Here is a 25,267-nt window from a genome sequence, read left to right on the forward strand (position 1 = left end):
TTAAATGAAAACAAAACATTAAAAAATCCACATGTTTGACCTTGTACACCCAAGCCTAGAAAAGTAAGCTGTTTTTTCTCAAAGGAGCAGGGATCGTTAAGTGATGGGGTGGAGAGGAAATTTTCATATTTTTCTTATTACATCTTAATATTCGACTTGTTACAATTTGTACAACTTACGTAATAAAACAAACTCAAGTAAAAGTGAGAAACAATTCTAACCCTAAGAGTGTTTGCCAACTGAGCCTTTACACAATAAACTTAGTATTGCTGCCACCGGTTGGGGGTGGTGGAAGAGGCGGAGCTTCTGTAATATACTCTAGGCCACGCCCACTTTACCCGACCGGTCGTTTCTCACGTGTGCCCTGGAAGGCTCTGCCTCGACGCATGCGTACTCGCCTGAGTGTGCCCAGCCTTTGAGGGGCGCCCTGCACCTTTGGGTTTGACCCCGTCAGGCTACCGTCGCGGCGACCGGAACGGCACCTCAGGTTTGCTTCCGGCGTCTTTTTTTTTTTTTTTTTTTTTTTTTTTTTGCTTCCCCTTCCCTCCCTCACGCTTCTTCCCCTCCCCCTGCTCCCTTTTCCCTTTGGTTTCGTTCTTTCCTACAGAGGCCGACCCCTGAGTCGTGAGTCTGGGCTCTGGTTGGTGAGAAAGAGCCATCATAGCTGGAAGCTGGGAGGTGTGGGAAATACTGTTAATTGAGGTATTTGGAGACCAAGGGCTTGTATGGAATGTTTTGTTTGTGGTAGGAGGTCGGGCGAGGGTGGGAAGGAGGTCTTCCCCGGTAGACTAGCGGGGGCGGGGTTGAGCTGGGTTTGAGGGTGGGTGGGACGCACCCCTAAAATGGATAGCGCGGGGGTGGGGCGGTGTGTGGGCCAAAGAAAAATGGAGGCAGTGAGAACTGGCGCTGAGGTCGCACGGCATTATGGCATCAGTTTTGCTTTAACCGTTTGATTAAAAAAAGCAGTTAACGCCAATGTGAGTTGTATGTGGGAGTATTTGAATTGTCGATTTTAAGTAGCCACGTTTTATTCCCAAATTGCTTTATTTCCTTTTACTTTGGGGAAACCTCTTTGCTGCAAGCTTTTCTGTCCTTAAGTATTATACTTTTCAAAAAGGAAATTTCCACACAAAAACAAAGTAATGTAAGGGGGAAAGTAATTAAAGAGAAAACAACGAATTAGGGAGTTGTAGACCAAACCCTCCCCTCCAGGTGGGGAGTATTTGTTCAAATTAGGCAGAGCGTGCAAACAAAGATTTATCTCATTAGTCAGTTAAAGAACACAGGCCACAGAAATATCTTCCTCAATAAATTGGTTCTCTTCAGTTTCCTAAAACATTATTTTCGGTAGCTCCCTGTTGCATAATATATGTCTTCCGTGCCCTCTCAAACTTTTGCATTTTACTCAGGCCTATAGTCTATAGCCTACAGGAGATGAGAACTCTACAAAATCTCAGCTTCAGATACTGGAGAATGGGGAAAGAGAACATAGAATTAAACCTAACTACGTATATTTGAGTAACAAGTAGCGGAGTAGGAGTGAGTTTTATTAGAGGACTGAAATTCTCTATTGCAGTCATAATAACTCCAAAAGTAATTCTAGTTTCCTGCTCCATGTAGAGGACAACAGTATGTCCTCCCTCCCTGGGTGCATTGGTTTGGATGCAGCAACAGCTGCAGTGGAGTCTGAAGAGATTGCAGAGCTGCAACAAGCAGTGGTTGAGGAGCTGGGTATCTCTATGGAGGAACTTCGGCAGTTCATTGATGAAGAACTGGAAAAGATGGACTGTATACAGCAGCGCAAGAAGCAACTAGCAGAGTTGGAGACGTGGGTAATACAGAAGGAATCCGAGGTGGCCCATGTTGACCAGCTGTTTGATGATGCATCCAGGTAAGAACCACATAGGAAATAGGAGGAAATCTACCAATTGGCAGACATTTTTAAAGTAGTATAATTGTTCACGACATTGTGCACTTTGTACTTTAGAAGGTACAGATATGTAGAACCTTACTCTTCCTCAAGGGTTAAGGGCCATAATCTGACCTCACAACCACCCATATAATATAATATTCATCTATCAGAGGCTAATATGCTCAACAGTAGGGGAGTTCAAGTCTTGACTCCCTTCCCCTTCTTTATACTTCACTCTACTTCAGAGCAATTGTTTTGTTTTCTTAGTAGAATCATCTAGGGAGTGCATATTATAAAAACTTGCTGTTTTATGTAACTGCGAAGCTTTAATAAGTTCCTAGAGCCCTGTTTCTACTCCTAACCCCCCAGAAGATTTGTTTCTCCTGCCCTAGTTGTCACTTAGAACATATTTTCAAATAACAACAAGGTAAATAATGAGGTAAGGTTGAAAGGACCGTGCTTTGGGCTTATTCTGGGTTTTTGAAGAACTACTCTGGAAACTACTATTTAAACATTTTTCTATGGGATAAGCATTTAAAATTCAAAACAGAGACACTTTGGAATATGGCCTGTTTAAATAGAGGTCAGTGTATACTGAAATATATATAAATTCTAATAGCTTTTACACTTGTTTCTGCTGGCTTTGACCTTTTCTACGTGTGTTCCAATATTAGGGCAGTGACTAATTGTGAGTCTTTGGTGAAGGACTTTTACTCCAAACTGGGACTACAGTACCGGGACAGTAGTTCTGAAGATGAAGCTTTCCGGCCTACAGAAATAATTGAGATTCCTGATGAAGACGATGATGTCCTCAGTATTGATTCAGGTAAGAGATGAGGCTATGGACAGGAAAGTCTCAGGATTAAAATTGAAACGTGGGAAGATGAGCAAATAGAAGATAAAAGAGAGGAGAAACCATTCTTACTAACTCCATATTCCTAACTGTTGGACTTGTCTGTTACAGAAAAAAAATAGAAGATTGTTAGTATTGATATCATAGATTTTCACTTCTTGCTACTTCCTGATTGAATTATTCTCCTTTCCCCATTCTATGTAACCTGTATTCTGAATTCCCTTGCTTTTCTTTATAGGTGGCATTAGCACCTATGTAGATATCTCAAAACGGATTATTTGGTTTTGTCTATTCTTTAACAGTTTTTTGTTTGTTTGTTTTTAGTTTATTAATTTATTTTTGGCTGCGTTGGGTCTTCGTTGCTGCGCACGGGCTTTCTCTAGTTGCGGCGAGCGGGAGCTACTCTTTGTTGCGGTGTGCGGGCTTCTCATTGTGGTGGCTTTTCTGTGTTGCGGAGCACAGGCTCTAGGCACACGGGCTTCAGTAGTTGTGACACACGGGCTCAGTAGTTGTGTCTCGCAGGCTGTAGAGCGCAGGCTCAGTAGTTGTGGCACACGGGCTTGGTTGCCCCGTGGCACTTGGGATCTTCCCGGACCAGGGATCAAACCCTTGTCTCCTGCATTGGCAGGTGGATTCTTAACCACTGTGCCACCAGGAAAGTTCCTGGTGTGTAAGTCTTAATGTCCACATTATGTTTCATGTCTGTTGGATACTCCACCTAGGAGTGGAATTGGTAAGTCTTAGGTAAGTGTATGTTTGAGTTTTTAAGAAACCGCTATTGTGTTTTCCAAAGTGGCCTTATCATTTTACATTCCCACTAGCAAAGTGGGATTGTAGCTTTTTTTTTTTTGGGCCACGCTGCGTGGCTTGTGGGATCTGTTCTCCAACCAGGGACTGAACCCAGGCCACAGCAGCGAAAGCCGGAATCCTAACCATTAGGCCACTAGGGGACTCCCTCACACTGTGATTGTAGTTTGCATGTTCCTAAAGACATTGAGCATCTTTTCACATACTTATTTGCCATTTATATATGTTCTTTGAGGAAATATCTATTCAAATCGTTTTGCCTTTTAAAAAAAATTGGGTTGTCTTTTTATTATTGACTTTTCTAAGTCAATATATATAAGTCTTCTGACTTATTATACTTTAGGTACAATTCATTTATCAGATCTATTTTACAAACATTTCCCCAGATGTGGTCTTTTCACTTTCTTAATGGTGTCTTTTGAAGAATAAAAATTCTTAACGTAAGAGCTTAGGGTAGTTGGTTGGTTTGTTTTGCTTATGGCTATCCAGTTGTTCCACCACCATTGGTTGAAAAGACTCTTCTTTTGGTATCCTTGTCAAAAATCAGCTGGCTATATGTTGTATTTGAGGGTCACATTGAACTAAATGTTTATTTTTATACCAGCACCACACTGTCTTAATTACTGTAGCTTTACAGTAAGTATTAAAATCACTTAGTGAAAGTCCTCCAAATTCATTTGTATTTCATATATAATCCAAATAAATTTTAGCATCAGCTTATCAGTTTCCTAGAAGTTCTTTGTGGCTCCCTTAGGATTTTCTATACATTAGACCATGCTGTCTGCAAATAATCATTTTACTTCTTCCTTTCTAATCTAGATGTCTTGTGTTTTTCCCTTGCCTTATTATGCTTGCTAGAACCTCCAGTATGATGTTGAAAAAAGAGCAGACATCCTTTTCTTGTTCCTGATTTTATCAGGGAAGCATTTTATGTTTAGTCATTAATTATGATGTGAGCTGTAGGTATCCTTTATCAGGTTGAGAGAAGTTGCTTCTACTCCTAGTTTGCTGAGAGTTTTTAAAATAGCTGGATTCGATTTCAGATTTTGTCAGCTACTTTTTCTCTGTTGTCCTCAGGTGATCATATGGCTTTTGTCCTTTATCCTATTAATAGGATATATTACAATAATTATTTGTTATATGTTAAACCAATCTTTTGTTCCTGGAATAACTCCCCCATCCCCACCTCCCACTTCGTCTTAGTGTATAATCCTTTTTATATGTTGCTGTATTGGATTTGCAAATGTTTAAAAAAATTTTGCACATATGTTTGAGGGCTATTGGTTTGTAGTTTTATTGTGATGTCTTTGCCTTTGGTAGCAGGGTAATATGGGCCTTATAAGATGAGTTGGGACGTGTTCCTTCCTCTGAGTTGTATGGAATAGTATTATTTCTTCCTTAAATGTTTGATAAATTAAGCAATGAGACCATCTTGGCCTGGACTTTTCTTCGTGGAAAGATTTTTTTAAGGAAGCTTTTTAGTTTGGAATCATTTTAGATTTATGGAAAAATTGCAAAGGTAATAGAGAGTTCCTGCATACCTTTCACCAGTTTCTTCTAATGTTAATGTTACCATGGTATATATTGGTCAAAACTAAGAAACAAACATTGGTACATTACTTTTATTTAAACTCCAGACTTTATTCAATTTCTGGACTTTTTTCTGTTCCAGGATCCAATCCAGGATATCACATTGAATTTATCATGGGAAGATAAATCACTAATCCATTTTCTTTACCTGATATATCTATTTTAATATAATCACTAATCCATTTTCTTTACCTGAAATATCTATTTAGATTTTCTATTTCTTCTCAAGTTGATTTTGTTCATTTGTGTCTTTCTAGGAATTTGTTCACTATATCAGAGTTGTCTAAATTATTGCCATAAAGTTGTTTATAGTATTCCCTTATGATCCTTTTTAATTTCTATAGGTTCTGTAGTGATGTCCCTTTCATACCTGATATTGGTTATTTAGATCTCTTTTTTTCCTTGATTAGTCTAGATACAGGTTTATCAATTTTTGTTCTTTTACAAGGAACCAGTATTGGGGATTCATTGATTTATTTTTGCTACTGTTTCTCTGTTTTCTGTTTCATCGATTTCTACTCTGATCTCTATTTTCTTCCTTCCACTTTTTTTGGGTTTGATTTGCTCTTCTTTTTCTAGTTTCTTAAAGTCAAAGCTGAGACTATTGACTTTAGACCTTTCTTCCTTTCTAATATAAACATTTAAAGCTATAAATTTCCCTCTGAGCATTGCTTTGCTGCATCTCATAAATTTTTATATGTTGAATTTTCATTTTCATGTAACTCATAAATTTTAATTTCCTTTGTGATTTTTTTCTTTGACCTTGGGTTTCATTTTTAACCAGGCACTCTTGGGTCCTTTTTGCATATGCATATTTTAGCAGTCACCCAGAAATGTATAGAGAATTTATCTAAGCCTGTCTGTGACTCTCTCATTTTCAGAATCTCCTCGTTAAATTTACTGGTTTGCTGCTTACCCTAAACAAGAGCTACAACCTCAAATTAGCAAATCTGCTTGTTATGGCTAGCACCTCAGTGATAAAGCTACAGTTTTTGCCCACCAAGCTAGAGGTGGAGCAGGGATGAGAGCTGCCCCAGGCAAGAGATACATAGACCCCCACCTTTGTTACCAGAAGCTTTAGCAGTTTTTCAGGGATACTTATCAATCTATTGTTTGCCTTTCAAATTTCCAGTGTCCTAAAATGATTTTTAAAAATTTTTTGGCTGCATTGGATCTTCGTTGCTGCACACAGACTTTCTCTAGTTGCAGCGAGCAGGGGCTCCTCTTCATTGCGGTGCATGGGCTTCTCACTGTGGTGTCTTCTCTTGTTGCAGAGCACGGGCACTAGGCTTACAGGCTTCAGTAGTTGCAGTGCATGGGCTCAGTAGCTGTGGCTTGCGGGCTCTAGAGCTCAGGCCCAGTAGTTGTGGTGCACGGGCTTACTTGCTCTGCAACATGTGGGATCTTCCCGGTCCAGGGATCAATCCCATGCATTGGCAAGGGGATTCTTAACCACTGCACCACCAGGGAAGTCCTGAAATGATTGCTTTTGACAATTTTGTCCGGTTTTATACTTGTTTTCTGCATAGGGGGATTGTCCAATCTTGTCACATCACTATTAGCAGAAGTGCTGTAGTTTTGCCTATTTTTGAACTGTATAAATGGAATCTTAGACACTGTATGTGTTCTTCAAAGACATCTTCAACATCATGCTGATGTGTGATGCTTGGTTCAGTTGCTACTGCAGTATGGTGTTCCATTATGTGAATATGCCACAGTTTATCTAGTCTCCGAACAGTTGACATTTCATTTGTTTTCAGTTTTTTTGCAATTGTAAATAATGCCCTAAATAGTCTTGTAGATGATTCTTTTTTTTTTTTTTTTTTTTTTTTTTTTTTGCGGTATGCGGGCCTCTCACTGTTGTGGCCTCCCCCGTTGCGGAGCACAGGCTCCGGACGCGCAGGCTCCGGACGCGCAGGCTCAGTGGCCATGGCTCACGGGCCCAGCCGCTCCGCGGCATATGGGATCCTCCCAGACCGGGGCACGAACCCGTATCCCCTGCATCGGCAGGCGGACTCTCAACCACTTGCGCCACCAGGGAGGCCCTGTAGATGATTCTTGATGCACGTGTGCAAGAATCTTTTTAAGATATCCTAGGGTACTGTAAGAGTGGAGTCGCTAGTTCTTAAAATATGGAATTTTCAACCTTGCTGGATAATTAATGACCAAACAGCTTTCCAAAGTGGTTGTGCCAATTTATATTTATACCACCAGTGGCTGAGAGTGGCCTGTGTTCCACATCCTTTTTTTTTTTTTTTTTGCGGTACGTGGGCCTCTCACTGTTGTGGCCTCTCCCGTTGCGGAGCACAGGCTCCGGATGCGCAGGCTCAGCAGCCATGGCTCATGGGCCCAGCCGCTCCGCGGCATGTGGGATCTTTCCGGACCGGGGCACGAACCCGCGTCCCCCACATCAGCAGGCGGACTCTCAACTGCTGCGCCACCAGGGCAGCCCTGTTCCACATCCTTGACAACACTTAACACTCTCATTTTAAAATTTGATTTCCCTGTCTACAGATGAACTTGGGAATCTTTTCATGTGTTTGTGAGTCATCTGTAGGTTTTCTTTGTTATGTCTGTTCATGTATCTTGCTCATTTGCTCAACTGTTTTTTTTTTAATTCATAGGAAGTCTACCTATTATTCCTGTAATTATAATTACTAATCCTTTGCAGTTATAAAATGCACATATCACTCCAAACTTATGTTTTGTCTTTACTTTTTTTTTTTTTTTTTTTTTTCTTTTTGCGGTATGTGGGCCTCTCACTGTTGTGGCCTCTCCCGTTGCGGAGCACAGGCTCCGGATGCGCAGGCCCAGCGGCCATGGCTCACGGGCCCAGCCGCTCCGCGGCATATGGGATCCTCCCAGACCGGGGCACGAACCCGTATCCCCTGCATTGGCAGGCGGACTCTCAACCACTGCGCCACCAGGGAGGCCCTTGTCTTTACTTTTTATGTTATTTGTTAATAAACAGAAGTTCTAACGTTAACATTTTCTTTTATTGTCATTGCTTTTTATATCCTTACTGCCCTGAGTCTATAAAGATCTTCTTTTACATTGCCTTTGAAAGTTTCATAGTTTTGTCTTTCACATTTATGTCTTAATTCCAAGTGGAATTTATTTTTTGTGTAATATCCAAGGTATTTTCTTTTTTTCATATTGTTCTTAAACAGTTTTCCAGCACCATTATTGAAATGCGTCCCCTCCTATTGATTTACCTATTGCCTACTCTACCATAAATTATTTCCATATATTTGTGTGGGTTTGTTTCTGGACTTTCTGTTCTGTTTCACTGGTCTTCATTTCCTCCTGTTTCAACTCTGTAGAGCCTATCACTGTGGCTTTATAATATCTTTTAACTCTAGTAACCTCAGTTTCTTGTTCATCTTCACAGATGTCTTGGTTCTTTTTCACCTGTTGTGCTTATATTTATATTTGAGAGTTAGCTTGTCATGTTCCCCACTTCCCCCCCACCAATAAAAACCCCCAAACCATTGACGTTATCACAAGATCAATTTAGGAATAGTTGATAATTTCATAGTATTTGACTCTCCTATACAAAGATCATTTATGTAGTCCTTAACATTTTTCAGGAGGGTTGATTAATTTTCTCCACGGAAAGCTTGCACGTCTTTTGTCAGATTTATTCCCAACTACCATTTTCAGTAGCCACAAAAAATATTTTTTTTAATAAAATACATTTCCAACTAGTTGCTGCTGGTATATAGACATGCAATTGACTTTTGCATATAGATTTTTGTATCTGGCAATCTTATTAAATTTTTATTTCTGTGATTTCATTTAAGTTTTCTATGTAGACTGTCATCTGAAAATAATTGCAGTTTTTCCTCCTTTCCTATACTTATGGCAGATAAGTCTTGTTTTTCTTGTCATATTTCACCAGCTAAGACCTTTATTATAATGTTAAATGGGAGTGATGATGATGACAAGGACTTCCTTGTCTTGTGGCTTGTTTGGTGGTTTTTTTTGGTTGTTTTGTTTTTGATAGGTAAGAAGTGGATTTATTTAGAGAGAAACACACTCCACAGACAGAGTGTGGGCCATCTCAGAAGGCGAGAGCAGCCCTTGTGGCTTGTTGTAAAGGGCATGTTTTCATCTTATACTATTAAGGCTGATTGCTTGTTACAGGTTTTCAAAGATGTCATTTGTCAGGTAATAGAACTTGTCCCATATTCTTAGTTTGCTGGGAGTTTTTATCATGAGTAGATGTTGATTTTATTGAACATACCTTATATATCTAGTAAAATTATTATGTGGATATTTTTCTTTAAATCACTAAGTTTTCCAACCTTATAGTCCTTGGATGACTCCAACTAAATATATCTTTTTTAAACATTTCTGGATTTGTTGTGCTGATATTTAGGATTTTTGCATCTTCACTTTTATAACAGAGATAGGCCTATATATATATATATCTTTTTTTTTTTTTTTTTTTTTTTGGGTACTACCCTTCTGTGATTTTAATATTGAGATTTTGGTGGCCTTGTAGAATGGAATAGGCAGTATTTCTTCTTTTCTTGGGAAGTGTTTGCAAAATTGGAATTATGTATCCCTTGAGTGTTTGATAGAATTTGCCTGTGAAGCCATCTAGGTATCTATTTACTTTGTGCAAAGCTTTTCTATTTCTTTGAGTCAGATTTGGTAACTTGTAATTTTCTAGTAATTTATATTTTTTCTTAAGTATTCAATTTATTGGTGTAAAGTTTCTGCTTATATTTTTAGCAAAGCTGGACATTTAATTCAGACCTTTTGTACAGACTGTGACTATACTCCCTCATGCTCCCTCTGTCCTGTTTCTCATGTCTTAACTTGGTGACTTAGAGTTCTGGAGATGACTGATGGTAATGGTTGCACAGTGACATGAATGTACTTAATACCACTGAACTGTGCACTTAAAAATGGTTAAGGGCTTCCCTGGTGGCGCAGTGGTTGAGAGTCCGCCTGCCGATGCAGGGGACACGGGTTCGTGCCCCGATCCCGGAAGATCCCACATGCCGCGGAGCGGCTGGGCCCGCGAGCCATGGCCGCGGAGCCTGTGTGTCCGGAGCCTGTGCTCCGCAACGGGAGAGGCCACAGCAGTGAGAGGCCCGCGTACAGCAAAAAAAAAAAAAAAAAAAAAATGGTTAAGATGGTAAATTCTGTGTTATGTGTATTTTGCCACAATAAAAAAATTGGGGGAAAAAAGAATCAGATTTGTAGGTCCTGATAGGGAATACTTTCCTAGTTATTTTAAGTGTGGAGATAAAAAACAACATAAAAACTGCATGAAGGGGACTTCCCTGGTGGTCCAGTGGTTAAGAATACGCCTTCCAATGCAGGGGATGCAGGTTCAGTCCCTGGTTGGGGAACTAAGATCCCACATGCCGTGGGGCAGCTAAGCCTGTGCACCTCAACCAGAGAGCCCACGTGCCGCAAACTACAGAGCCCACGAGCTCTAGAGCATGCACGCTCTGGAGGCTGTGCACCACAACTAGAGAATCCCGTGTGCTGCAACGAAGAGCCCACGCACTGTAACGAAAGATCCTGCATGCCACAACAAAGATCCCGCGTGCTGCAACTAAGACCCAATGCAGCCAAAAATAAAAACAAAAAAACTGCATGTTGGGACTTCCCTGATGGCACAGTGGTTAAGAATCTGCCTGCCAATGCAGAGGACACGGGTTCGAGCCCTGGTCCAGTAAGATCCCACATGCCATGGAGCAACTAAGCCCATGCGTCACAACTCCTGAGCCTGTGCTCTAGAGCCCGCGAGCCACAACTGCTGAGCCTGTGTGCCACAGCTACTGAAGCCCGCACACCTAGAGCCCATGCTCCACAACAAGAGAAGTCATTGCAATGAGAAACCCGCGCACTGCAACAAAGAGTAGCCCCCGCTTGCCACAAATAGAGAATTGGTCAGGGAACTAAGATCCCACAAGCCATGTGATGTGGCCAAAAATAAAAAAATAAATTATGTGAAATGTGAAGCCTAGTATTTTCCAGAATGTATAAAGAACTCTTACAACTCAAGAATAAAAAGACAACTGACCCAGTTAAAAATGGGCAAAAGATTTGAATAGATATTTCTTCAAAGAAGATGTGAAAATGACCAATAAGTATATGAAAAGATGTTCAACATCATTAGTTGTTAAGGAAATGCAAGTCAAAACTACTTTATACTTATTAGGATAGCTATAGTTAAAAAGATCGACAGTAATAAGTGTTGACAAGGATGTGGAGAAATTGGAACCCTCTAACTTGCTGGTGGGAATGTAAAATGGTACAGCCAGTTTGGACAAATCTTTCAGTTCCTCAAAAGGTTAAACCTTATGGCCTAGCAATTCCACTCCTAGCCATATACCCAAGAGAAATGAGAACATATGCCCACATAAAAACTGATACTCAAATGTGCCTATCAACATTATTCCTAACAGCCAAAAAGCAGAAACAACCCAAATGTCCATCAACTGATGAATGGATAAATAAAATATGTCATAGCCATACAATGGAATATTATTCAATCATATAAAGGAATGAAGTTCTGATAAATGTTGCAACATAGATGAATCTGATATGATACACCACATATAATATGACTCCGTTTATATGAAATATCCAGAATAGGCAAATCCATAGAGACACAAAGTAGATTAATGGTTGCTGGGGGTTGTGGGAAGGGTGGAATGGGGAGTGAGTGCTAGTGGGTATTTTCATCACTCCGAAAAGAAACCCCATACTCATTAGTGGGGTTTCTTTTCAGGGTGATGAAAATGTTCTAGAATTAGATAGTGGTAGTGGTTGTACAACCTTGTGAATACCCTAAAAACCACTGAATTAAACATTTTAAATGGGTAAATTTCTTGGTATGTGAATTATACCTGATTTTAAAAAATTTTTTAGTAAAATTTAAAGTTCATTTCACGTGCTTAGTAGCCAAATTTTAACATATTAGACAGTGTAGATACAGAACATGTTTATCATGGCAGGAAGTTCTGTTGGACAGCACTACTCAAGAAGAAACATTTTTGCTTAATTCACTGACTAAATTTCACTTTTCAAATCATTCAAATAACCCATAACTAAATTATTGTTATAAGAATTCAAATATTTGGGCTTCCCTGGTGGCGCCGTGGTTAAGAGTCCACCTGCCAATGCAGGGGACATGGGTTCGAGCCCTGGTCTGGGAAGATCCCACATGCCGTGGAGCAACTAAGCCCATGTGCCACAACTGCTGAGCCTGTGCTCTGGAGCCCGCGAGCCACAACTACTGAGCCCGTGTGCCACAACTACTGAAGCCCGAGCACCTAGAGCCTGTGCTCCTCAACAAGAGAAGCTACCACAATGAGAAGCCCATACACTGCAACGAAGAGTAGCCCCCACTCGCCGCAACTAGAGAAAGGCCGCGCACAGCAACGAAGACCCAATGCAGCCAAAAAATAAAAATAAATTTAAAAAAAGAGAATTCAAATATTTGAAAATCCCAAATCCCACAGAATATCACCTGTCCCAGTACTTTATCCCCAGGTAAGCACTGTTACCTATTTGCTGTGTATCTTTCTGAATGCTTTTGGTACTTTCACATAGATATGTATATCTATATCTAGTTTTCAGTTGTTATCAATAATGTTTCCATGGTAATCCTGTTAAGTAGCTTAGTTCTTGATTTCTTGGAAATTCTTATGTGTAAGTCCCTTACACTCAGAGTTTTTCTCATCTGTAGGTGATGCTGGGAGCAGAACTCCAAAAGACCAGAAGGTAAGTTGGGATGGGTAAGAGAAGGGTGAGAGATAAGAATATGCAAATGGGAGAAACTTTTGGCCTGACCATTCGGTCAGTTCAGCTATCAGCATATAATCATTCACCCTGCATAATCAGCCCTATGGGTTGCAGTTCTCTAATAGGTGTTAAAAGAATGCAGAAGTTTCTTTCTTTTTTTTTTTTTTTTTTTTGTGGTATGCGGGCCTCTCACTGTTGTGGCCTCCCCCGCTGCGGAGCACAGGCTCCGGATGCGCAGGCCCAGCGGCCATGGCTCACGGGCCCAGCCGCTCCGCGGCATATGGGATCCTCCCAGACCGGGGCACGAACCCGTATCCCCTGCATCGGCAGGCGGACTCTCAACCACTGCGCCACCAGGGAGGCCCCAGAAGTTTCTTAATAGATGCATGCACTGAGTGCTATATGAATGTAGAATTTGGCAGTTAAATTAATCAAGGATAGTTTCCTAAAGCTGATTTCTGAACCAGATTTGTAAGAAAGGGCAGGTTTTGCCTGATAAAGTAACTATAAGCTTCTAAACATAACTCATTCTATTTTGCTTTTTAAAAGACAAGTTCTTATTCTCGAGAACTGGTGCTACATATATACAACGGAGTATTACTCAGCCATAAAAAGAAATGAAATTGAGTTATTTGTAGTGAGGTGGGTGGACCTAGAGTCTGTCATACAGAGTGAAGTAAGTCAGAAAGAGAAAAACAAATACTGCATGCCAACACATATATATGGAATCTAAAAAAAAAAAAAAATGGTTCTGATGAACCTAGGGGCAGGACAGGAATAAAGATGCAGATGTAGAGAATGGACGTGAGGACACAGGGAGGGGGAAGGGTAAACTGGGATGAAGTGAGAGAGAGGCATGGACATATATACACTACCAAATGTAAAACAGATAGCTAGTGGGAAGCAGCTGCATCGCACAGGGAGATCAGCTTGGTGCTTTGTGACCACCTGGTGGGGGGGGATAGGGAGGGTGGGAGGGAGACGCAAGAGGGAGAGGATATGGCGATATATGTATACCTATAGCTGATTCACTTTGTTGTACAGCAGAAACTAGCACAACATTGTAAAGCAATTATATTCCAGTAAAGATGTTAAAAAAGAACCGGTGCTACTATTTTAAAACTTGTGTCCCTCATCCCCTTCCTTACAGCTCCGTGAAGCTATGGCTGCCTTAAGAAAGTCAGCTCAAGATGTCCAGAAGTTCATGGATGCTGTCAACAAGAAGAGCAGTTCCCAGGATCTACACAAAGGTTAGAGTCAGGAGGCACCTCGGTGTAGGTGCAGGCGTGAAATCCTACAAAGAGATTTCATGGATAACTGGCTTTGTTTTAGCATTTCAGAATCCTTCTCCACCTCTGTTTGGTTCTTTTAACACCACAGATTTTCCTTGCTGTCTGCTTGTCTTTTCACCCCCTGCTGAACAGCTTACGGGATCTTAGTTCCCCAACTAGGTATTGAACCTAGGCCCACGGCAGTGAAAGTGCGGAGTCCTAACCACTGGACCACCGGGGAAGTCCCTTGGCTTAAGTCTTTTGTCTGCTGGTTTTCTACTGTGTGATGGCTTTGTCCAAATACCTTTTTAGCTCCATGCTCATGATTTCTTCTTCCAGATGAAGGTTAAAGAGAAGAGAGTAACTCAAACCCTTAAAAAGAGGTCTGAGGGAAGCTTTGTAGAGTGTGGCTGTTAAGAGATCCCTCCCAGGAAAATGTTTTATAAAATGCTACATGTCATTTAATGAGTGGTAATTAATATTATTAGTAAGGAGTTGGAAATATTTGGTTAAAGTGAGATGGTCTTGAGTTACATGTGAATTTCAATTCAAGTTTTTCCTGTTAGCATAAACAGTTGATTCGGCTGTGTCATATTTCGGCCCTTGGCCAACAGAGCAGTAAAAGTGGCTAAAGATCAAAAGATTACCCCACTTGCCCCAGTAACCCAGTACTCTCTTTATTTTTCCATTCTTTCCCCAGTCTATGCCATATCTTCTTTATGCTTTCTTCCTAGGAACCTTGAGTCAAATGTCTGGAGAATTAAGTAAAGATGGTGACCTGGTAGTTAGCATGCGCATTCTGGGCAAGAAGAGAACTAAGACGTGGCACAAAGGCACCCTTATTGCCATCCAGACGGTTGGTATGTTCAAGCTAGAGGAAGAACTAATGAAAGACAACCTGCAGGTCTCCAATGCTGATTGCTTCTTTTCCCCATAGCCTTGCCTTTTGTCTCTCACGTAGCAACCAGGATTCACACAGAAACTGATGGTTTTTTAAATTTTTTGTTTATCTTTCCCTTTTACTCAGGGCCAGGAAAGAAGTACAAGGTGAAATTTGACAACAAAGGAAAGAGTCTTCTGTCAGGGAACCATATTGCCTATGATTACCACCCTCCTGCTGACAAGCTGTATGTGGGCAGTCGAGTAGTGGCCAAATACAAAGATGGGAATCAGGTCTGGCTCTACGCTGGCATTGTAGCTGAGACACCAAACGTCAAAAACAAGCTCAGGTACCTGGACAGAGGATTGTAAAGAGAGTGGGAGCCGGGAGCACAGCACCTGCCCTGTTCAAGCCACAGTCCAGATCTCACAATTAGCTTTTGTGTTCTTAGTCCCCAGTGGCCAGAAACTCTTTCTTTTCCATGGAGTCATGTGGATGATTCTTTCTCGCTCCCCCCCACCCACCCTTTTTTCTCCTTTTCTCAAGGAGAAAACTAGGTAGGGGAGAATAATTCAGATTGATTAATGGTTAGGTGGAATAGAGAATTCATATAGAAGGAAGAAATGGAGACTAAATGTTTTTCAGCAGTGTAGGAATCCGACAGTGTAATGAGAATAAATAGCTTTTGGCAAAGTGGGGATATGTTGGTTAGATTAAGGGAGAATTCTTTTTTTTTTTTTTTTTTTTTTTTTTGTGGTACGTGGGCCTCTCACTGTTGTGGCCTCTCCCGTTGCGGAGCACAGGCTCCGGACGTGCAGGCTCAGTGTCCATGGCTCACGGGCCCAGCCGCTCCACGGCACGCGGGATCTTCCCGGACCGGGGCACGAACCCATGTCCCCTGCATCGGCAGGCGGACTCTCAACCACTGCGCCACCAGGGAAGCCCGGGAGAATTCTAATATTCTTTTCCATTATGGTTTAATCACAAGATATTAAATATAGTTCCTTGTGCCATACAGTAGGACCTTATTGTTTATCCATTCTATATGTAATAGTTTGCATCTGCTAACCTAAGGGAGAATTCTTAACTCTTGGGGTGGGAAGAGAGAATAGTAGGAAGAAAGTAGTGCACCAAACATCTTCCCCTGGAGTGTGTCCTGTTTGTGATCCAGAGGCGTGGAAGCTATGATAGGATAATTTCTGTCGGTCATGTTAAATATCATAACCCCCAATCTTTCTACCATCACTCTTTCCTTACAGGTTTCTCATTTTCTTTGATGATGGCTACGCTTCCTATGTTACACAGTCTGAACTGTATCCCATTTGCCGGCCACGTGAGTGTCCCTCCTTTCTTCCTTAGTTCTATCCATTTCCTCCTCTACCTTGTATTTCTTCTTAAGACAACCAATTAAAAGGCCCTAATGTTTTTGGTGCTTTAGTCTCAAAGAGGATAAGTTTGATTAATGTCCTTTGAGAGTTACAGTTTTATTTGCTCATCTCTAGTGCTGGGTCTTTGCAGCCAAGGAGTCAGACACTAGAAGATGATGACTGACCTTGAGTGGATGCTCATATTGTAGATGTCTTTTGATTTCATTTCTGAGTGATTTAGGTTTGAGAAGATATTACTTCTTTTCTAGTTTCATGCTTAATCTAACATTTGTATAAATCTGTAGTCTGCATAGTGCTTTCATAGCACTTTCTCATGGTGCTTTCTACAGAAGCTGTATTAGATGGGGGCTTCGTAGTGTCCTCTATACTTGTGACTCTGGCTTGGGAGAGACTCTTAACAGAAGCAACTGTTTTTAATTGCAGAATAGTCAACTAACATGGCTGTGTTTCCCCATAACATGGCAGTAAATACATCCAGGGTCCCTTAAAAGCCTGATAGAGCATGAGAAGGAAGGACAGGTTTTTTAAAATCAATTTCATGGTGCCACCTGATTGTTTTTGATTTACCTTTAGACTTACCAAGTTAGCAAGAATTTCCACTTGACTTTTCCTAAGAAGAAACAAACATTTTTATGAAATTAGTGCCTCACCTATGTTTTCATATTGCTTATTTAGTATTTACTTTATTTGAGTGTACATTTACACATTAGGTTCAATACTTTTAGGTGATCTTGGTTTTGCTTCCCTTGAGGTTATGATTTCTTCGTTTATTTTTTCTCTCCCTCCCAACCTGAAAAATACCAAACGTCTCCTTGCCAACCATTTTCCCCTATCAAGACATGCCCTACCTGCCCTCTCTCAGCCCTACTTCTTCCTTGGGACAGTGAAAAAGACTTGGGAGGACATAGAAGACATCTCCTGCCGAGACTTCATAGAGGAGTATATCACTGCTTACCCCAACCGCCCCATGGTTTTGCTCAAGAGTGGACAGCTTATCAAGACTGAGTGGGAAGGCACGTGGTGGAAGTCCCGAGTTGAGGAGGTGGACGGCAGCCTAGTCAGGATCCTCTTCCTGGTACTCTTCTTCCCTAGAGTTTTAGAGGCAGGGATTTGGGTGAGATGGGGGAGCATAAGAGGCAATAATGATGATGATTTTGTAGAAATGCCATGGTTTTCCTCTTTCTTACCCTCTTACCTGTTCCTGCTGTTTTGGGTCAAATTTTACTTTATCTCTTTTTTGGTTCCTATATGAGTGGTTATTAAAAATAAATTCCCTGTATTTAATTATGACACTAATCTGCATGACAGTGTTTTTGTTTTTCTCCAGGAGTATCCACAATGCATGTAGGTACAGAGAAGGCGGCTAGTTCTGTTTGCCAGGGTTAGGGCTTTGATAGCATAGTGGGACAAAAAAGAAGGATCAGTGAATTCGAGGTCTCGATGATCTTTCAAGGCCCAGTTTAACTCTTAGATCTTCTATACCTATCCTTTTCTTCTGTCTCATGCCTTTCTTAGAATTATATTTCTTCTCTGAACTATTTCAGCCCTTTGATCCTAAGGCCTTATGATCCTTGTTACACTTCTTATACTCAGTGTAAACATCATCTCTCTTATAATTTTTCACACAAGGAATATATGTTTTTGTTTGGGGGTTTTTTGTTTGTTTTTGTTGTTGTTGTTGAATTCCTGATGCCTGTCATGGAGCCTGGCACATAAGTTTATTGAATAGATAGGGAATTCAGGGCTCATCAGAGAGATTTCGCCCAAGGGAGGCACATAGTATATATTCTTCACAAGTGGCGGTGTAGATTCTAGCCTTTAACCCATTCCCCCCGCCACCTTTCCTTCCTCCCAATCCCCCAGGATGACAAAAGATGTGAATGGATCTATCGAGGCTCTACACGGCTGGAGCCCATGTTCAGCATGAAGACATCCTCGGCCTCTGCACTAGAGAAGAAGCAAGGCGGACAGCTCAGGACACGTCCAAATATGGGTATGTCCTGAAAGATACCCTGGGAGAAGGAAGACATGGACAGACCAGCAAAGGGGTTTATGTACAGCTATATCCTTTGTTTGCGAGGATTACACTACTGATGCATTGACAGTAGGACGTGTGCCCTGAATTGTTTCCAGGGGTGGTGATGGGTGTGTGATGCTGCCTCCACATGCTGTGGCTCTGATTTGTTCTAAAAAGCACATAAAAATCTGAAACAACTGGCTTAGGTTAGGGGTATTGTCGGTAGTAATTACCTCTGTTATCCACGTGAAGATTATATGCTTTTGTGTGTTATCTGTGGTCAGTTTTTTTAAAGCCCAAACCGGTTTTGTTTTTGTTTTTATATATTCCTGGCATACTTTCTGGTTAATTTTTCCAGACAACATTAGTTGATCGAAGAATGCGTTTTTGAAAAATTTTACCAAAGTATAAGATAATTACTAATGTAAATCGTCTGAGGCAGGAAGATAAAATCCTGTTATTTAAGTAAAAGTCAGCCTGTGCCAATATTCCCACTCATTGGTGTAAATAGTGAGATCTGATGGTCTTAGCACTTAGTCAAAATGTTTCCACTGTTGCTTTTTTAGATTATATAAATTGAGGATTAGATGTGTGCATGAATATAAATGACACAGTTCTCATCTTCTCAATGGTCAATTTCCTTTTTCCTATAGGTGCTGTGAGGAGCAAAGGTCCCGTGGTCCAGTACACTCAGGATCTGACCAGTACTGGAACCCAGTTCAAGCCAGTGGAGCCCCCTCAGCCTACAGCTCCACCTGCCCCACCTGCCCCACCTGCCCCACCTGCCCCACCTGGTCCACCTCTGTCCCCCCAGGCAGGTGACAGTGAGTGAGTGCTATTCCTTCTTTTTCGCCAGTTGCTTTCATATTGTATTTTCTGTATCCCTTACTATATGATCTCTAATCTCCTAGAAGCTTGGAAAGCCAGCTTGCCCAATCTCGGAAGCAGGTAGCCAAAAAAAGCACATCCTTCCGGCCAGGATCTGTGGGCTCTGGTCATTCCTCCCCTACATCCCCTGCACTCAGTGAAAATGCCCCTGGTGGGAAACCTGGGATCAGTCAGACACATAGGTGAGAAAATCTCAGGCTCTCTGTTGGGGGTGTTGGCGGTGTGGACTGAGTGGTCACTGTATAGGGAGGTTCCTTGGCCATAGGGGTCTAGTTAAGATTATGATGGTGAGAAGTTTGAACTTGAAAAGGAAGCTTTAACCTTGGACGTTTCCAGGAAGCAGAATGTAAAAATAATTGAATTAGAAACTAGGCGCCTAAAAATAAAATCACCAGAAAGTAATTTGTTAAGATTGCTATTGAATATGGTGTCATCATTGGTACAATAGAAAGGGAACTCTGTAGCCTCTTTCCTTGAATCGTGGGAGTCAGTAAGGGCATTTATAGGACACATAGCAGGAAAAACTAGCATTGGTAGAAGACTGGACTCTACTTCCATAAGTCACAGGCAAAAAAAATCTTAGGAAAATATATGCTGTTGAAATAGAGATATCATCAGTCACTGAAGAGTAACCAGAGCATGTCATTGTCCAGGTTTAGTAAGGCAAGGGGAAATTTGACTTTCTTGTATCATCTTTAGCTTTAAGAGGACAGCTATTTGAAAGGTTAGAAAAGTGGTTGAGCCAGCTGATGGACTAAGTGTACACCAGAGAGGTGCTATTGCTTTGTTATCTGAATTCTTGCATCTCATTTGCAGATCACCTTTAGGATCCACAACCTCTGCCCCAGCACCCCCAGCTCCCCCAGCACCCCCAGCCTTCCATGGCATGCTGGAGCGGGCCCCGGCAGAGCCCTCCTACCGCGCCCCCATGGAGAAGCTTTTCTACTTACCTCATGTCTGCAGCTATACTTGTCTGTCTCGAGTCAGACCTATGAGAAATGAGCAGTATCGGGGCAAGAACCCTCTCCTAGTCCCACTACTGTATGACTTCCGGCGGATGACAGCCCGGCGCCGAGTTAACCGCAAGATGGGCTTTCATGTTATCTATAAGACACCCTGTGGCCTCTGCCTTCGGACAATGCAAGAGATTGAGCGCTACCTTTTTGAGACAGGCTGTGACTTCCTTTTCCTGGAGATGTTCTGTTTGGATCCATATGTTCTTGTGGACCGAAAGTTTCAGCCCTATAAGCCTTTTTACTATATTTTGGACATCACCTATGGGAAGGAAGATGTTCCTCTGTCCTGTGTCAATGAGATTGACACAACTCCCCCACCTCAGGTGGCCTACAGCAAGGAACGAATCCCGGGCAAGGGTGTTTTCATTAACACAGACCCTGAATTTCTGGTTCGCTGTGACTGCAAAGATGGGTGCCGGGACAAGTGAGTTGGTTAGGGAATTGCTGGCCCTGCCTCCAACTTTGTTGTGATTGTCTTTCTTTCCACTTCTTTGCCTTATACTGCACTCCTTTCCTCACCTCCCTTTACCTCCTTAGCTGGAGCTCCTGCCGTAAGGCCTCCATGAAAACTATGAGACTGAGAGGCTGGGGCCCCACAGCTTAACCCTGGATGCATGTGTCTTACGTTCGTTTCTCTGGTTCTCCTTTTCCTTTGCTTCCCTCCATTATGCTTTCGGTTGCCACTTGTTTTGTTCTCTATTTCTTTATCTTATTCTCACTCTGTCATATTCTGTCTCTAACTTTCTCACTTATATGTATGCAAGAAGAAAAATTTCACTACTTTATCACCATCCTTTTATCAGTAGTAACTTCTTGCCTCTAAAGAAAGTCTCACAGCTGTAGCTGTTGTACCCTTCTATTTTATACAGGTCCAAGTGTGCCTGCCATCAGCTAACTATCCAGGCTACAGCCTGCACCCCAGGCGGCCAAATCAACCCTAATGCTGGCTACCAGTACAAGAGACTAGAAGAGTGTCTGCCCACAGGGTAAGTAGTCAGGGGAAAGTGAAGCACCTCAGAGACTGAATTCTTATTTTTCTGTGCTTGTAACAACCATCAGAATTCTAAAAATTGGAGCCAAAAATAGGATAACTGAAACAGACATTTTATCAATTAAGCCTTAGTTACTGAATTCACAGCACATGTTTCTTCCTTGAGCTTTCCTCGAAATGAATACATATAATGATTGAATAGTATCTAGCAATTTTCTGATGCAGTAAAAGATAGCCTTGATTTCAGAGCTGTACGATTATTCTAACAGATTGTGGTTTACTCTGGTAAGCGAGATGTGTTCAGAGAGGAGACCTGATTATATAGGACTTTGTAAATCAGAATAAAAATTAGAGTCAAATTCATGATATGATGGGAAGCTGTTAGGGAATTTTAAGCAGGCAAATGATGTGATCTGCCTTTTAAAGATTACTCTGACTTCTCTATGAAAAATAAGTCTTTAGGGCAGCAAAAGTAGAATTTGGTAGACCAATTAGATACTTTCAGGAACATAGGTAAGAAGTGGTGGTTGCTGGGGCTTGTACTAGAATGAAGGTGGCAGTAGAGATGAAAGCGGGTACACTTGGGGATGCACTTGGAGGTAGAGCTGCAGAACTTCATAGGTTGCGGAATGGGAGGGAAAGAACAGATCAAGGACAAGTCCTAAATTTTATACTTGAGCAACTAAGTGGATGCTGGTGCTTTTTACCGAGATGGAAGACTAGAGCTAGAGTTGCAGGTCTGAGTAAAATTCAGCTTCTGTTCTGGCCACGTTAAGTCTGAGATGCCTGTTAGGCAACCCAAGTGGAAATGTCAAGAAGGCATTGAGGACTTCCCTGGTGGCGCAGTGGTTAAGAATCTGGCTGCCAGTGCAGGGGACACAGGTTCGAGCCCTGCTCCAGGAAGATCCCACATGCCGCAGAGCAACCAAGCCCATGCGCCACAACTACTGAGCCAGCGCTCTAGAGCCCGCGAGCCACAGCTACTGAGCCCATGTGCCACACCTACTGAAACCCACGAGCCTAGAGCCTGTGCTCAGCAGCAAGAGAAGCCCCCACAATGAGAAGCCCGTGCACCGCAACAAAGAGTAGCCCCCACTTGCTGCAACTAGAGAAAGCCTGCATGCAACAATGAAGACCCAACGCAGCCAAAAAATAAATTTATTAATTTTTTTTTTTTTTAAGAGAAAAAGGCATTGAGACTTCTGAAGAGAAGTGTAAGGATTGGGCATAAAGAATTGGGAGTCATCAGCTCAGGAGTGATAGTTAAAGCCTGGACGAGTTCATCTAGAGAGAATATTGATAATAGAAAAGAGAAGGGGCCCAGAGTAAGCCCTGGGCTCTCCAACTAGAAATTGAGCAGAGGAGGTGGAGCCAGCATGTGAGATTGAGAAGGACAGGTCAGGGAAAGAGGAGGACAGTGAAAAAAGTGGGATATAATGTGGTAAGCTGGGTGTATATGAATATGTGAACTAATTAGCCTAGTACTCAAGATACATAATTAACAGAGAGGACGAAAAAGGAAAGAATCATCAGTGAAATAATGCAGATGTTTTCCCATAATGGAAGGGACTGTGTTTCCAAAGTGAAAAGGCCAATCAGGTCCTAGCATAACGGATGAAAATAGATCCGCACTAAAACACATGATGATAAAATGTGATCATTGTGTCCACAGAACACTGAGGACAAAAAGAAAATACTAAAACCTCCTAGAGAAGAGAAAGAGACCACAAAAGAAACAAGAATTCAAAAAAAAGAAAAGAGGGCTTCCCTGGTAGCACAGTGGTTGAGAGTCCGCCTGCCGATGCGGGGGACACGGGTTCGTGCCCCGGTCTGGGAAGATCCCACATGCCGCGGAGCGGCTGGGCCCGTGAGCCATGGCTGCTGAGCCTGCGCATCTGGAGCCTGTGCTCCGCAACAGGAGAGGCCACAACAGTGAGAGGCCCGCGTACCACAAAAAAAAAAAAAGAAAAAAGAAAAGAATTCATAGTGACTTCGGCCTTCTCAAAATAACATTGGAAGCTAGATGGCAATTAAGGAATCTGTTCAGAATTCTAAGGAAAATTATTTCTAACCTAGAGTTCTAAACCCAGGAAAACTATCAGTTGTTGGTTAAAGTAGGCTAAAGCCTTTTTTTTTTTTTTTTTTAATTTGGTTTTGGCTGCGTCGGGTCTTCGTTGCTGCACACAGGCTTTCTCTAGTGTGGCGAGTGGGGGCTACTCTTCATTGTGTTGCGCAGGCTTCTTTTGTTGCAGAGCGCGGGCTCTACACATGCGGGCTTCAATAGTTGCAGCACGCAGGCTCATTAGTTGTGGCACGTGGGCCCTAGAGCGCGTAGGCTTCGGTAGTTGGGGTACGCGGGCTCTAGGGCTCGTGGGCTTCAGTAGTTGTGGCACACAGGCTCAATAATTGTGGCTTGTGGGCTCTAGAGCGCAGGCTCAGTAGTTGTGGCACACGGGCTTAGTTGCTCCGTGGCATGTGGGATCTTCCCGGACCGGGGATCAAACCCTTGTCTCCTGCATTGGCAGGCAGATTGTTAACCACTGTGCCACCAGGGGAGTCCCTAAAGACATTTTTTAGACATGAAATACCTCAAAATTTTCCATTATTTTCCCTCTCAGAAAATTACTGGAAATGTTTACTAAAATGGGGGGAAAAGACAAGAGAGAAGAAGGCATATACTGATCCAGGAAATAGGCTCCAGCTTAAAAGAGGAGTGAGGGGAATCCCACATGATAGTGAAGTCAAGGGGGCTTCCAGGCTGACAGCTGTGCACCAGATGTAGAAAACAGCCAGTGTCCTAGCAGGTCAGATTTGGCTGCAGGAGAGACTTTTGGGAAAGGGGGTTTGATAGAAAACCTGATGGTTTTGAGTATCTTCAGAGGAGATTGAGACTACTGGGGAAATCAGGACATAAATTTGAGCTGAGTGCATATTGAAAACTAAGCAAAGGAAAAGACACCTGTTAGCTTTAGCTGCATTGTATCATTTATGTTTTAATTATAAACAAAAAAAATTGAATCTTGTAACAACATTTAGATCTGATAATGCTGAGTAGTAGGTGCCTGTTCATTATGTCTTTTTTACATGTTTGAAATGTTTCATAAGAATATTTTCAAATAACCACAGATATGTCACTCCCCTGCTTAAAACTCTTTAAAAGCTTTCCACTGCACTTTGGATATTATTCTAACTATAAATCTTGGATCACAAGACAATGTACTATCTGGCCCCTTCCTATCTCTCTACTTCCAAAACTGTTCCAACCACACTGATATTCTTCAGTGCCTGGATCCAGTTCACCCAGTGTTTGCCAGCCTACCTCAAGAGGCTTTGTACGTACTGTGCCCTCTTCTTGGCATCCTTCCACTGTTGTTTGCGTGATTATCTTCTTTAACCTTGAACTCTCAGCTTTAATCTCATCTCCTCAGAGAGACCTTTCCTGGTCACTCTAAAACTAGGTCATTTTCACTCCCTTAATTCTCTCATTGAGAGTGTGTCCTTTAGTATCTGTGACAACTTTATTTTATTTGTTGACTTGTTTTTGTTCTCTTTTCCGTTAGAAGGTAATCTCCATGAGGGCAGAAACCTTGTATCTCTTGCTCCCCATTGTATCACCAGCAGCTAATTTACCCAGTACATGGCACATAGTAACCATTAAAATTTTGTTGAATGAATGAATGAATGATACCCAGTATAGCTACTCTGAAAATCTCATGTGTTGGTGATTAGACCTGAGTTCAAATTCTGGCCTTGTTGCTTCCAAGCTGATCCTATTTTATCAGCTGTAAACAGAGGATATGAGCGCTAAATTACTTCCCAACCCCGGTGGGCTTTTAAGGGACCTAACAAAGATGTTTCGTTTCTTTTTTTCTTTTTAAGAT

The 25,267-nt window shown here is 41.9% G+C and overlaps 1 protein-coding gene across 5 annotated transcripts in view; it reads left to right on the top strand.

The window, feature by feature from the left end:
* Positions 1–406: 406 nt before the first annotated feature.
* The window catches only part of SETDB1 (SET domain bifurcated histone lysine methyltransferase 1), a 30,453-nt gene continuing 5,592 nt past the window's right edge, over positions 407–25,267 (top strand). Inside the window, exons 1-15 of one of the 5 annotated variants that reach the window (XM_060090492.1) lie at positions 407–487; positions 608–702; positions 1,621–1,891; positions 2,587–2,738; positions 12,880–12,914; positions 14,086–14,185; positions 14,941–15,066; positions 15,234–15,435; positions 16,346–16,419; positions 17,359–17,549; positions 18,338–18,467; positions 19,145–19,319; positions 19,403–19,561; positions 20,196–20,819; positions 21,265–21,381. In XM_060090492.1, coding sequence (XP_059946475.1) covers positions 1,632–1,891; positions 2,587–2,738; positions 12,880–12,914; positions 14,086–14,185; positions 14,941–15,066; positions 15,234–15,435; positions 16,346–16,419; positions 17,359–17,549; positions 18,338–18,467; positions 19,145–19,319; positions 19,403–19,561; positions 20,196–20,819; positions 21,265–21,381 — 2,345 coding nt within the window. In that variant the 5' untranslated portion in view covers positions 407–487; positions 608–702; positions 1,621–1,631. Of the gene's footprint in view, positions 488–573; positions 703–886; positions 978–1,620; positions 1,892–2,586; positions 2,739–12,879; positions 12,915–14,085; positions 14,186–14,940; positions 15,067–15,233; positions 15,436–16,345; positions 16,420–17,358; positions 17,550–18,337; positions 18,468–19,144; positions 19,320–19,402; positions 19,562–20,195; positions 20,820–21,264; positions 21,382–25,267 lie in introns of those variants that run through there. The other 4 variants (XM_060090496.1, XM_060090497.1, XM_060090493.1 and 1 more) reach the window with 4 other exon arrangements.

The sequence above is a fragment of the Mesoplodon densirostris genome, chromosome 2 (assembly GCF_025265405.1).
Source record: "Mesoplodon densirostris isolate mMesDen1 chromosome 2, mMesDen1 primary haplotype, whole genome shotgun sequence".
NCBI lineage: Eukaryota > Metazoa > Chordata > Mammalia > Artiodactyla > Ziphiidae > Mesoplodon > Mesoplodon densirostris.